The sequence below is a fragment of the Wyeomyia smithii genome, chromosome 1 (genome assembly GCF_029784165.1).
Source record: "Wyeomyia smithii strain HCP4-BCI-WySm-NY-G18 chromosome 1, ASM2978416v1, whole genome shotgun sequence".
NCBI lineage: Eukaryota > Metazoa > Arthropoda > Insecta > Diptera > Culicidae > Wyeomyia > Wyeomyia smithii.
In genome coordinates, this window is record NC_073694.1 from 129,042,108 (window position 1) to 129,057,366 (window position 15,259).

General features: G+C 42.1%; 1 protein-coding gene across 1 annotated transcript; it reads right to left on the bottom strand.

The window, feature by feature from the left end:
* Positions 1 to 12,803: 12,803 nt before the first annotated feature.
* Positions 12,804 to 14,065, bottom strand: LOC129719014 (uncharacterized). Its single transcript, XM_055670320.1, has 2 exons — positions 13,003 to 14,065; positions 12,804 to 12,918 (listed from the first exon to the last, which is right to left on the bottom strand). The coding sequence occupies exon 1, from the start codon at positions 13,915 to 13,917 to the stop codon at positions 13,156 to 13,158; it is 762 nt and encodes a 253-aa protein (XP_055526295.1). The 5' UTR covers positions 13,918 to 14,065; the 3' UTR covers positions 12,804 to 12,918; positions 13,003 to 13,155.
* Positions 14,066 to 15,259: the final 1,194 nt, after the last annotated feature.

The window sequence follows — 15,259 nt, forward strand, 5'->3', positions numbered from 1 at the left end:
TAAATCAATAGAATATGATTAGCAGCCTAGTGAGAAAACTTCATTAGTCCACTGGTCAATTAAAGTGGAAGCAAAAAATTCACCAATAACTAAACACTCTACCATAATCGTTGCAAGTTCACTGAAGCCTCAATATAGTTCTTTTCATATTTAGGACCAATGACGGAGAGGAATGGGGAAACGAGTAGCATTCCACAAACTTTCTAATAGTTTCTCGTAACCGAACGACTCTAACTTTAGAATATATCCAATAAATGGGGTCTCTTCTAGCCATTTATGAAACACACACAATCTAAAATTGAACGTTGTATGTGTTTTGTATGTGTTATTCGATCCTTGACTTTCCAGTGCTGTAGGAGGTAGGATTTTCAGATTCTAGTAACGTTCGATACAAGAAGAGCTGATACTAGAAAGAAGAATTTCTGGGTAGGACGGATTGCTGCATGGTGTGAGCCAAGGAAGGTATCTCCTAAGAGCATATGGTAAAATATTCATCACTGGTGAATTTAATAATATATTGTCATATACAAAACTTATATTTATTCATACTACATTTTATAAAGTTGCACTCTCCATGGACGATATATGAATCAAACTATAAATTGCTTGACAGAAATGAAAGAAAAATAATCTCGTCTGGTAGGAGCAAAACTCAAGCCATTTATTCTGAGAGCAGAGTGTAGGTAGATATAAGTATATGAAAGAGGAAATCTGTATGTGAAAATTCATTCGACCAGCAGCGTCGCATCCTTAGTTCTGTTATAGAATATAGCATAAGCATCGAATGGGAACCCAACGGCAGCTGCAGGAGCAGTATTACTATGGTTCATTGCCAAAAACCAAATCTCTAAGAGCCAGGGTCTCGTTTATAAAGAAGAAAAATTATTGCTTCGTATTCCCCAAGTAAGTATTAAAGTATTCAACGACTATATCTCCCAATAGTTGTCGTTTCTGAAACTGGACTATGGCTTTCGGACAGGATGCTGCAACATTTTATTATTAAGCACAACCCAACTTTCGTGCACGGGAAGAGAATTATGATAACCGAGCAGCGATTAATGTTTAATGTAGTTTAGTTCGGCGGTGTTGGTTGGCTTGGGCAAAGTGCAATAAAGGGAACTTTGGACATTCTAGAGTTTGAATGAATGCATAAAAAACAGGTTCATCTTCGTACTATTTTCGGACGATTACAGTCACACGCTTGTTCACAGTTCGTGATTTCTCTAACAAATAGCTGTAATAAATACAGTCACGTTTTGACCACATAAAAATGAGATTTTATCATGAATATTTATGTTTTCATGTCTTTGAATATGTTCCACACAACAAGAAAGTTTGTTCGCTTTCGGTAAAAAAGAGCAGTAGAATCTACCTATAGGCGTGAAGAGGGAAGAGTAAAAGTATGAAAATCCGTCACAGACAATATTGAATATTTTACAGTAAGGTGTCATCAAGAGGCATTACTATGGTTATGTTTGCTTACTTTACTATAAGTTGCTATCAAAAGGCGTAATTCTGGTAAAATTGGCTGGTTTAGAGATGAACGAGGAAAAAAATTTAGTATACTAAAGCAGGTATTAGACGAAGCAAATATTTGCTATTTTTCGATACAGATTTAATTTTGTGCAAATAAGAATCGTACCAAAAATAGCAAATATTTGCTTCGTCTAATACCTGCTTAAGATCTTTTTTACGCGGGTTGCTTTCCTCCATTACTCAAAAACGACACAAGATATCGACCTCATTTCCATCGCGTTTTTGGTGTAAATACTGACAACTTTGAATATTGCATTTTTGCATTAAAATTGACCACTGTCATTTTCAAACAAGGTTCAAACATTCAAGAACGGTTTTCTGCGTTATATTTTCAACTAAAAAAAGCTTATTTTTACGTGGTCCCATACAAATTTGGATTTTTAAATCGTGAAAAAAGATTTTAATATACTTGGGGTACTTGTACCAACACTTTACAAAACGTTTTAACTTCACTTAAATTATTAGAAAATCTTCTGTGGTGCAACATCAGGTCTCCAAATGACCTGGAAATACGCAAAAGTTTATTCGACCATTTTAGATTCCAATGAAACTTTGCAAACGTATTTGGCTAAGCAACCTGAGTATTTTTTATAGATGGAGAAATTTATTAGACTCGAGAGTAATTTTCTAAAAGGGTGTTTCTCCATCTGTGAAAAATATTTAGTTTGCTAAGCCAAATATGTGTACAATGTTTTATTGGGATAAAAAATGGTCCATATGTTATTTGGCGTGAGTTTGCCCATGTGCGTTCAAAGTGTGGTACACACATTATTAACCTACGTTCACCAACAAACAATACCGCACGCTAGCCTGGGGGCTAATGTGGTCTCGATCATCTAGATTAGTTGAGAGAATTCGTTATCGATTTTGTATTCGGCACATTTTGCATGTTCTAGGATAAGTACAACGATACACCGTGCCCCAGTGCTGAGTCGAGAAAATTTCCAGCTCGAAAAGTTCCTCGTCCTGATCGGGAATCGAACCCGATATCACAACCATGTGGGAGAGCTAGCCGACCGACATCGCTAACCAAAGAACCATAGGGACCACGCTAGTCTTCACCAATCTCCCCTAATACCCACCGATCGAGCGTCCTCATCCAACGAGCACGGGGTCTACCGCGGAGTCGCCGACCTCTGTAAAGCTCTCTGCTGGATACTATCTTCGCTGGTTGCTCCGTCGACATGCATGCTGCGTGATATCAGTTTGATACGTGGACCATAACGGTCCTGTTTGCGGTTTCTATCTGAAGTTACGCCTGCTATCCTGACGCATGCTGAAATAACCGTCAAGTGTGACACGAACCAGTTTAATCAGTTCTATTGTAAAAACCGTGCTAAAGCCATAATTCGTTGCTCTTAACTGAGTCATATGCTGCCTTGAAGTCTATAACCAGATGATGAGTCTGCATATTTACTTCTTTGAACTTGTTCAGGATTTGACGCAATGTGAATATTTGGTCCATTGCAGATCGCCCTTTTTCTGGAAACCGCATTGGTACTCTCCAACAAACGGCTTCAGTCTATGAAACAGTATATGGGAGCGAATCTTATAAGCAGAATTGAGGAGTGTTATGCCTCCATAATTACTGTAATCGAGTCAATGTCCATTTTTATAGATTGAGTCGATGGATTTCCCGCAACAGCTGCTCATTTCCGGTTTTGACAAGTTTATTTATTTTATTCATTTAATTATTGATTTAACTTCAACTGACATAGTCTCAATGAAGTAACAATGGGAAAAGCCGACTTGAGATAACAACATCAAAACCATTCTCAAATCGGCATAAAAACCCATTTTAAGTACGGTCTCACAAAGTTTATACATATAAAATTACAATAGTATGAACATATAAAATCACAGTAAATCAGTCAGGGATGTTATAAACTACATAACTAAACAGTAACGAATCAGTCATGAATATCATAAACGATTTACAACAATGACACACAGTAAAACTAATCTAAGATATCGCTTCTAAGAATTTTGTTCTTAAATTGCTCCAATGAAACGGAGAAGTCAAATAAATGGTATACACTATTAAAAATACAGCACATCGCTTGAACCCGCCCTTTCCAGCTGCTTTATGGCTTTTAGCACTTTACAAGCTTCTCTGACCTCGTCCCGGTTTGGTGGATCCACTGTTTCTGTCGACGGCTCTATCCTTTCCATCGTTCAATAACACCTCGCAATGTTGTTTACAACGCCACCGGAGTGTCTCAACAGTTATCAGGTTCCCTTTTCTGTCGTCTCACATCGCAGGGATTGGCACAGTTCGGTTCCTGATTCCGTTTACCACTTTATAGAAGCTTTTCGTGTCGTACCTCGAAAAGCATAACTTCGCCTTTGCAAGAGATCGTTAGTGCTCGCGTTCCTCGTGTGAATGCAGTTTCTTTTCGGCCGCTCTAGCCTCTCGATAACACTTTCTTATCTGGCGTATCACACACTCTGTTGCCAATCTTCTTCTATATCTATAAATGCGAATGTCTGTCTGTTTGTCTGTCTGTCTGTTCCCTATAGACTCAAAAACTACTGGACCGATTACCGTGAAAATTTGTACATAGGGGTTTTCGAGTACGAGGAGTAATCCTAAAATATTAGTTTTACTCTATCTCATAAGCGTTGGCAAGGGGGGATGAATTTGTGGTTCATGAACGTAAAAACTTCCTTCCCGACAACCGTGGAAATTTATAAACAGATGTTTTTGAGTCTAAGATGTATTTCTGCGACGTTACAGTCCGACGACCTTTCTGTATCTCAGAGTTGTAAGGATGAGGGGGGGTTTAACAATGTCAACCTTTGATGATTGTAGAATCTGTAGTAGCCGATGTATTTAAATGGCTTTAAATTTTACCTATTCCATAAGCGGGGCAAGGGAGGGAAGCCAAAATTTGCTATTTGTAAACTTCTAAACACATAAATTGATCACCGTTCCAATTTGTATTGTTGTTCCAAAAAGTAAGTTCTCAAGTATGTTTCTATAACATCGGTTTTCTTGTATCTCAGTAGCGTAGTAAGGAGGAGGGTGTATTATATTTCATCATTTGTAAATTACTGAAACGCTCATCATGAAAATTTATATACAGTTGTTTTGAAGTAGAATACTTCTTTTAGGAAGTTCGGCTACATAGGGATGTGAAATGAAAATCTAAAACCGAAAAAAGTGAAAAATATGTCCAATTTCAAATGCTAATAAATCGGTTAGTATTCGATGGATTTCCTTCGTTCTTGTTGCAATAGATTGGAAAATCTTCTAAGATTCTTCCCAAAAGAAGATAATTGTAATTTTATTATTCACACTATTGTACTATTGAAAATAGTCAAGCCTTGTCAAAACGAAAAAATCGGCCTCTGATTGGTCGTTATATGATTGCTTCCCAAGCACGGTCGACAGAATCATATACCTTGCAATTGAAAACATGCTATTTGGCCTATATAAGAGCCTGTTTTAGCCGAAGCCGCTCATAATAGTTCTATACAGCGACAACAGCTGTCGTCCTTCCTTAGCAGCAGCACTAGCCCTGTGGTTGGTCACCACGTCTCAGGAGCAGCGCGGTTCTCCTCAGCGTGTGTCACCAGACTGCCATTATTCCCCCCGTGTTGGGGCAGCATGAAGATTGCCATCAGGAAATCCAATTTTGGAAATCAAAATGCCTTTTCCAAGGCAAATAAACAAGTCATTGAAAGTTAATAATTTTTGACAACGCAAGCAAGCATTCTGTGTTGGATCCTAGCAATTTAAATCTGTCGCACCCGTCTAGTTTACTGAATCTTAATTCCCGCACTGTTAGGGCAGCTCAAAGGTTGCGATCAGCAACCGATTTTGAACCGCAAAATGCCTTTTTCAAGGTAAATAAACAAATAATTGAAGGTTAATTATTTTATGGCATCAACACAAGCAGACATTCTGTGCGGGATGCAATCAAATTCTGTTTTAGTTGTCTAATTTTTACTTCATTGAGTTAACCTACCTCTCCCCCCCCCCTGTCGGGGTAGCGCAAAGGCTGTGATCAGCATAACCGATTTTGAATAACAAACTGCCCTGTTAGAACGCATTCACAAAAGCAGTTAGTTCGACTATGCAGAGCTTATCAGAGCTTATCAGCATGAATAGAATTTCGTCGTCTCCCAGCTGCCAAGTTGCAACATGATGCAACACGCAACAGCAAGCAAACGAAATCGCTTGATGTTACAAGCCGCAATACACTTAGGGGTAAAATCGTTGCGTGTGTGAGAGCACCATCGGTGTTTATTCGCTGGATACAAAAAATCAAATGCGAATTGTGGAATAATTCGTCTGAAGAACATTAGTAAATGGTGCAACTGAACAGAAAGGCGTGGCCTATTTCGTAGCACCCTTCGGCTATTAAAGAGTTTTTTTTTGGGAAAACTAACTACATTCATCAGTCGGATGGTGAGCTGGATGGACCGTCCACAACGTTGACAGCAGCGGGCTGCGCCTGTGGCTGCCTTCAAATTGAACAAATCACTTGCCCTGTGGTTGGTCACCACGTCTCAGGCCTCTGCCAGGCTGAACACCAACGCGAGCGATCGGGCGAGATTTTTGCGGTGCATCAGCCGGCACTTCCTCTAATGGCAAAGTTGGATCATTTTGTTCAGAAGAATATTACTGTCGGTAATATTACAGAGATGCGATTGCATTATATCCGATATGGAATTGAACAATTGTTCTTTTGAGGACAAACAAAACACTCAATTTGAAGAGTTAATAGCTTTGGGTACCTGTAGCAGTATTGTAACAGCCTCAGCGGTAGGTGCAGCCGGTACTTCCCTAAGGCCGATGTTATAAGGAAATGAATGGAAGCGGCACGGAGAAACAGTTCGGGTGTTCTTAGACGCGCGTCATTTTTCATTGTTAATATTATTCCCCACATGAAACGACGCGCTTTCATACGATAGCGGTGGTATTAGCGGTAGATTCATTTGACAATACTTACTCCAGTAAAGCCGTGTCTAATTTTCAATGTGAAAACATCTTTCTATTGTGTTGGCCGTGCGCATTAGGCCTCTGCCAGGCTGAACGCGAAAAGCGGCGCGAACCGATTCGCCCTGTTGTAGGTTAATGTACAGCCGTAAGTAGAGCTGTGTAAAAGTATTCTACTTCAACCTTGCGGTCGTGGCTTTGCACACAACCCTCCTGTGATTTTTTCAGTATAAGATGTGGTTTAGGGACATAACTCTGTCATTCGAGGAGGGTAGATGAATGTTGTCAAGCTTTATTAATTTTAGAACCGCCTAGCCGATTATCATTTAATTCGGTAAATACACGTCGTATATCAGCGTATATGTCTCAATTATATTAGGGCTCTTCACATCGAGCTCGTATACGAATACCCGGCCGTAAACTGTGTATCTTCCATTACTCGTCAATGGAGGTGAGTATTTATTATATTATATTATATCTCTCTCATAAGCGTAGTTAAAGGGAGGGGGAGCTACGATAACATTCATTTTCGAACCTTCTAAAAGTTCATCTTAAAAATTTGATTCTAGGGGTTTTTGCGTATCGGAGGTGTTTCTATGATATTATGGTGTCGCTTTATTGGGGAGCGAATTTTTCGTATTACAAAGTAGAGATCGGTAATTCCTATAATCATTTCCATTTTATTGTAAGGGATTTAAAACCTAAAGGGCGTTTCCATGATATTGGTTTCCATCGGATTTCCTTTGTTTTTGCAACAATCGATTGGGAAATTAGTCACGCCTCCACCAACATGCGGCAAATTCGTAATGATATGACTACAACTATTGAAAAAAGTCGAGATATGTTTTGAGCTCAGAATTCGACCAATTAGAGCTGAAAATAAGTCCAATATGGGTATGTTCGAAACCAAGGTTATATCTAGAGACGGGAAATCAACCCAAGATATCAAGAAGACTTTCTCTGGTTTCTGGAAAACATTTCAAAATGGCCCAATACCACCCAATATAAATATTACTCAAACCAGAATAGTACTAGGACCGGAAATCAAATCTAGATACCTTTTTGAAATCCAATATGGCGATTACCGGTATCAGAAAACTATCAAATACCACCCATTACGGTTATTTTGGGAACCAAAATGATACCCAGAGGCCGAAAATCGAGTTTAGACGCTATTTTTGAAATCCAAAATGGCGATTTCCGGTTTCCAGCAATCTGCCTGAAATGACCAAATACCACCTAATATGGGTATTTTTGGAATCGAGGTAATGCCCAGGGACCTAAAAACACCTTTTCGAAATCCAAGACTTCCGGTTTCCGAAAATGGCCAAATATCGTCCCAGGACGCCATTTTGAAATTCGAAGTAGCAACTTCCAGTTGCTAGAAAACAGCGAAATATAGTCATCCCAGGACCGAGATGAAATACAGAATGACGACATCCAGTTACCGGAAATCCAAAATGGTGGCTTCCGGTTTCTAGAAATCTCCAAATACCACCCAAAATGGCTTTTTCCGCAATTGAGATTATGCACATAGGCCAAAAATCAACCCTGATGTAAAAAACACCAATAATATTCATTTCGGAATCGAGATGATGCCCGGATACCGGAGAATGAATCCAGATGCTACTTTGAAATCCAACATGGCGACTTCCGGCTTTCGGAAAACAACCTTCAATGGTCAAACACGATCCAATATCAGTGTTTTGAATCAAGATGTTGCCCAGAGACCGGAAATCAAATCCAAACGTCATTTGACAATCCAATGTAGCGATAACCGGTTCCTGGAAAAGATCAAATACCACCCAATATGAGTATTTCCGTAATCAATATGATACACGGGAGCCAAAATTCAACACCTGGAAATCAGCCAAAAACGGTCATTTCAGAATCGAGATGATGCTCAGAGACCGTAAATCAAATCCAGACCCCATTTTGAAATCCAAGATGGTGACATCCGGTTGCTGCAATAATGCCAAAAATGACCAAATACCAAATAGGATGGTTATTTCCAAAATCAGAGTCCACAAATCGGTCCCATTTCTTAGATACAAGGTAGCAACTTCCAGTTTCTGAGGAACAACCAGAAATGATCAAATACCACCTAATATGGATATTTCCAAACCGAAAAAGAAAACATTTCCACACCGAAAACAGATTTTAATGTTTATTGGGGGTACTGGGGGAAAGCCCGGCCCCCTAAGGGAAATGATTCTTCAGTAGCACTTGATGGCGAATATTGTTATATTTCTTTCACAAAATCATTGCCCATATTGTTTTCTACAAGATATGAAGGTTTTCAGTACTTTAAAACTGTTATTTTACAAGGAATGGTTAATAAGTTTGTTCATGAATTTACTCGAATTAACTGAACCAATTCGAATTCGGAAAACGCCGAATGAGATATCTTACATTTCTGTAAGTTACTGTTGAATTTGGTTGTTGTCGGTTAGCTGGTTCTGGGCAGATTACCGGAACAAGTTCCGGTGAACATTATGTATTTTCATTGTTTAATGAAAGAATTTGATACTCGGCAAGCCTATCATGTGGCACTTCAAATCATATTATTTACTAGTTTCATCGAAGCCAGGATCACATTGACCACACCGGAGCATATTTCAAATACCACCGGGAAAGCCGTCACCTCTAATAACCCTTGGAATCATTCATAAATCACAGAAGAGCTTGAGTGCATGGTTCTAAGTCAATTAATTAATTTATTTATCAGCAAGACATCGGTTATAGATGAGAAATATGTGTCAGTAACAACCGGATAGCCTCAGACCATGTCGGGCTTACCCCACTCACTGGATGACGGTGTTACCCCGACAGCACTCATATGTTTAAAAAGATTATTTCTACAAATTTATGGCTTAAATTTTTTTTTTTTTTTTTTTTTTTTTTTTCCTCTGTATGCCTGAAGGGCACTGGGTACTGAAATGCCACTGCGACATTCTTGCTGATTGTCTTTTGTGGCGGGCCCCGATTGCTGTGCACAGGTTACGGATTGTTCGTACTCATTGATGGAGTAGAACTGTTTTGTTGTAAACCTGTACCCCAATTAGGTACAACATAGTTGATGAAACTAATGACCTGCTTGGGATTGGAGCTCCATGCTTGGTATGGAGTTAAAAGGTAACTTCCTAAGAAGTTGTACCTAGAGGAAGCAAGAGCTTCGCAAGAGCAAAGCAAATGCTCTGAACTCTCTGGTTCAGATTTGCAGAATCGGCAGGTGTCGTTCAACACTACGCCGATTTTCTTTAAATGATAAAAAGCGGGACAGTGTCCGGTGAGGAGTCCCGTGATTATCCGTAGGTCACTACGATTTAGACTAAGTAGCTTTCTGGCGGTTCCAGGGTTCGGATAGATAAACTGTTTGCCTTGTCTACAACCCTGTGCCTGTTGCCATTGGGATACTATTTCTAGCCTTTCCCAAGTTAATAGTTCGCTTTTGATAGCGGAAATGGACGTACCCAGAAACGGCTCGGGACCAATAAACCGCTGAGCTGATCCCTGTCTTGCTAGGTAGTCAGCGTGTTCATTACCCTCGACTCCGCAGTGTCCGGGCACCCAAAACAGAAAAACTGAATTCTGTCGGGAAAGTTCCCGTAGAGTTTCAATGCATTCCCAAACAAGTTTGGAAGCGCATTTGACGGACTTAAGTGCTAGTAGTGCTGCTTGACTGTCCGAGAATATACCGATTTTCGCATGTCTGTAGTTGCGTTGCAGACATATTTTTGCGCAGATATATATGGCATATACCTCTGCTTGAAAAACGGTGGGCCATTTTCCCAGGGAAAACGTTTCCCTGATACCGGGTCCGTATATACCAGATCCCGTTAGGGATCCCATTTTCGAGCCGTCCGTATAAAAATTGACGATGCCAGGTGGAAGATTAGGCCCTCCATTGTTCCACATAGAGCGGTTTGTTTCAATCACTCTATATGGAATATCCATGTTGGACCTAACGTCCATCCAGTCGGAGACTGTGGTTAATAGCGGAGTTAGTTTGAACTCCCTAAGTATGCGAAGGTGGCCGATTTGGTCCCCTTCAAGTATGGTTTTCCTCCTTTGCAACCTTAGAGCGCCAAGCTCTGCTTCCTTTTTCACATGAAGATGTAGAGGTAGTAGGCAAAGCATAGCTTCCATGGCTGCAGTTGGAGTTGTTCGCATAGCGCTGGTAACCGAAAGACATGCAAGTCTTTGAACTTTTTTGAGTTTGGCTTGCGCAGTCACTTCGTTCACCTTAGGCCACCACACTAGGGCAGCATAGGTGATTCTTGGTCGGGCAATGGTCTTGTAAGACCAGAGTGCCAAGTCTGGTTTCAGTCCCCAGGTCTCACCGAAGAGAGTTCTGCAGGCCCAGATCGCTGAGATCGCTTTCTTAGCGGCATGATCCAGTTGTGCAGACCAGTTCAGTTTCTTGTCCAGAATAATTCCGAGATATTTGACTTCATTGCTGAAGCCCAGTCTAACTCCACTCAGTATTGGAGGAGTGATGGAGATCGTCCTTCGTCTGCCGAATGGAATTAGGACTGTTTTTAAGGGGTTTATGTTTAGACCCTCCTGTAAACACCATGACATGGTGGTATTCAGAGCCGTTTGCATTCGGCTCGACAGAGTTGCGTCATCTTTACCTCTGACGATGAGGACGATGTCATCGGCGTATCCAATGACCTCGTAACCAAGCTGTGAAAGCTTGTTGAGAAGTGCGTCGACAACTAGTGACCATAACAAGGGCGAGATAACTCCTCCTTGCGGACACCCCTTGATCACTGACATTGTTACAGACGAATCTCCCAAGGTTGCTGTGATCACTCTGCTAGAGAGCATTGCGTGTATCCAGTTCCTTGAAGTTTGGTCGATTTCCTTATTAGAAAGAGCCGTATCGATTGATGCAAAGGACGTGTTATCGAAGGCCCCTTCAATATCAAGAAAGGCACATAGCGCCGTCTCCTGATAACTTAGGGACTTTTCAATCAACGTCACTAAGCTGTGAAGAGCAGTTTCTGTTGACTTGCCGCTTTGATAGGCATGTTGGTTCCTGTTCAGCGGGGAGTCTTTAAGAAACTCATCACGGATATATTTATCCATTATTTTCTCCATCAACTTGAGAAGCGATGAAGTCAGACTTATGGGTCTGAAAGTTTTAGGTAGGGTTTTGTCCTTTCTTCCAACTTTGGGGATAAACACTACCTTCACCTTCAGCCAGTTATCCGGAATATGGCCCAGGATAAAGCTGGCTCTGAAGAGGTTGATGAGTTCGGACATGATAACTGCGGCCGATTTTTGTAGAAAGATGGGTAGTATGCCGTCTGGACCAGGAGACTTCATAGGGTCGAATGAGCTTAGAGCCCAACCTATTGAAGCTTCCGTGAACAGTCGACGGGCCAGCAGGATGGACTCCCGAGACGCCATATGTCTCGAATTGTCCTGCCGCGACCCATCACTATTCAGTTCTTCGGTCTCTGTCGATCCAGGAAAGTGGGTGTTTATAAGAACCTCCAGCGTTTCCTTGGTAGTGACAGTGAGGCATCCATCCTCTTTCCTCACCTGTCCTAAACCGTTAGTATGGTCTTTGGACATCGCCTTTTGGAGCCGCGTAGCTTCCGGCAGAGTTTGGATTCTTTCACAGAAACTAACTCTGGATTTCCGTTTAGCCTTGCGTAGCTCGGCGTTGTATTTAGTGAGGGACGCCCTGTAGTCGTCCCAGTTAGACGTGACTTTTGCCCTGTTGAACAACCGCCTAGTTTCCCGACGAAGGTCACTAAGTTGATCATTCCACCAGGGTACGTCACGGCATACTGACCGCTGTGTTAGTGGACAGTTAGCGTCGAAAGCATCCATGATTCTGTTTTGTAGATCATTTGCTGCCGAATTCAGGTCAACAGAATTTCGAATGTTGCTGTAACTGAAAGTTCGTGAATCGATCAGGCGTTCCTTAAAGGATTCCCAATCTGTATTCTTAGGATTTCTGAACAGCTCTCTTTTCAGAGGGTTAGCCTCTATATTAAAAACGATGTGTCTGTGGTCCGACAAACTAGTTTCATCGGAGACATGCCAATTTTTAATCCTTTCAGAAATAGAGGCGCTACACAGAGTGAGATCAAGGACCTCCTGTCTAATAGCGTTGATAAACGTGGGGTTATTCCCTACATTACATACATTGACATCGTTAGAAGTAAGGTATTCAAGTAGGTACTCACCCCTGGTGTTGGTGTCCGAGCTGCCCCAGATCGTGTGGTGAGCGTTGGCATCGCAGCCGATCAGAAACGGCTTGTTGATGGCCTTGCAGTACCGCACGAGCGCAGCAACTACGGGTGGCGGTATATCACCTTGGTCGCCCGGGAAGTAGGCCGACGCGACAACCATTTCCTGCTTTCCTCTGGTTGTCGGTACTTCAACCGTGACGGCAACGACGTCGCGTTGGATAAATTCTGTAATAGGTAAAAATTTTAGTTCTCTATTTAGCAGAATTGCAGTCCTTGGTTTGGACTGCGTGTCACAGTAGATTAACCTACCGTTAGGAGCGTTAAGTCCGAGAACTTTGGATTCGTTGATCCACGGCTCCTGGATGAAAGCAGCCGCTAGCTGCTCTTTGGCGAATCTCCTGCAAAGAACACCCGAGGCGCCTTTTGCGTGATGGAGATTCGCTTGCACGCAGCGAAGGCTGCTCACTTTGCAGTGAAGTTGCCGTCTTTGTCCGGATCGGAAGATGATCCTGGTATTGGCTGACGGCTGCCAACAGCGGTTTGGCTGGTTGATGGAAGTTGCTCTTCCTCACTGTTCGGCTTCGGTTGCAGCAGTCGATTGGCAACAGAAGGTCGTCGCGCACACTGTGGTGGTTTTTGACTCCGGGGGGTGCGACTTTTCGGTGGTTGATGCTTCACACTCTTGCGAGTCTTCGGCGGAACCGTCCGAGCAGCCGCGGGGTTGCGTTTTTTGGGTGGTGACAGGGCACTCACGGGGGAGCATCCTGCGCGTACCTTCCCAATCGCAGGGTTGCGTTTGGGTGGTTGTGGGGCACTCCCGGAGGAGTTTCCCACGCGAACCTTTAGCCCATTCGCAGGATCGTTTTGCCTGGGTGGTGGCAGAGTACTCCCGGAGGAGTTACCCGCACGTACCTTCCCTGACATTGCGACGGAGTCTTTCCCGCCTGTGACGTTCGGCCTTCCGCTTACCTTTCGGATGCGTGCTTTGCCGAAACCGTAGTGCAGTTCATAATTTCTACTCTCAACGAGTTTGGCCGATTCTTCGTCAATATCCAGAACTAGTTCGACCAAGGTCTTTACCAATTTGCGGTTACAGACTCGCCACATTTTGGTAGAGAGATGGTCGTTCTGATTCTGGAGTGAACGAAGAATCTTCTCGTCCGGAGAGTTCGCACTGTCCGCGAAGTAACCGACATACCGTCTGGCCTTCGGCAGATCCTTCATGTGGTATACACGAAGTTGTGCTCCCTCCCATGGTACGAGAGAAGGTACCTCCCTTTCCAACCACTGCACTGTGTCGTTGTCGGCACAGGCAAGTTGCAGGAAGCCATTTTTTAGATGGCAACCGTTAAACTTGGGCTTGGTGGTTGGATTTTCCTGGTTCGCAATGTGATCGAGGATGGAGGTCCGGACAGCCTGAAGCTGGTCCGTTGTGATGGCTTCAATTTACTTCAGATCGAATTTCTGTGATTGCTAACAATACAGGCAATAAATTGTAGAGCAACGAAAAATTATTTTAGTCTTTCCAAATGAATAAAAGCTTACGTACCACTCACGAAAAATTACATCCGTTTACGCATTTGCTGCAGTAGCGTATGTTTTGTCTATTATTTTGACGTTTGACGTTTCATGGTGGTTTCGATGTGTCCTAAAATGTCTAGAATATTAAATACCAACACTTCACATATTCCAAAACACAGTTAATTAGCGTTTTCTAGTAAAATCCTAGGGGTGAAGGTCTTACCCTCAGTGCCGGGCTTACCCCCAGTACCCCTACACTGTAAAAAATCGACACGTTACTGCCAAGTGGATTCCACTTACTTCTGTGCTAATAGATGAAACATTCCATATCTACGTGGAATACACTTGCATTTCAGTTCACAGCACAAAATCAATTGTCTTACACTTCGGTTTGCCATATCATGCATACAAAAATCAATCATTTTACACTCAGATGTCAAAGCTTACACACGTCAAATGCCAAAACACGTTAAAATACCATGGATTCCAATAAAAATCGATATGGGTCGACATAATAGAATGATTAGGTTCGTTTATTGACATCCATATGTGAAGAGCATTAGGGATTAGCGTTTATTTTCAGTGTAGGCATTTTGAACTAGATTTTTTATTGGGGATGTCTATTTTCGAGAGTCAAAACATCAAAACTTTGAATAGTTTTGAGACATGGTCGGTGACATGATCATTTTCGCTGCAACCCTAATGTATATTTGAGAGATATGCGGTTGTTGTCGTAAACTTAATGGCGCAGCAACGCGGGCCGGGAATCAGCTAGTATCATATAAATAGCACGTGGCCGGGTATTCTCGAACCACGCGTTGCGTCTGGTTCCTGTGATGGTGTCCAATTTATTTCAGGCGATATTACTGGCCGTATCGCGGATGTACTTCCACTGTTCTTTCAGGTCTCCAACAGATTCACGAGTTCGCTCATCAGCTTTATGAGTGTACTCGGTAGCAATTTCGTCAGCTGACAACCTCTCATTGTCCAACCTTATCTTGCTCGATTTGCTCGACTTGAATACGTCTTTCCTGTTTGATATAGT

Coding starts and splice junctions, on each gene's coding strand:
- LOC129719014 (XM_055670320.1), bottom strand. CDS start 13,917: ATGAAGGATCTGCCGAAGGCCAGACGGTATGTCGGTTACTTCGCGGAC.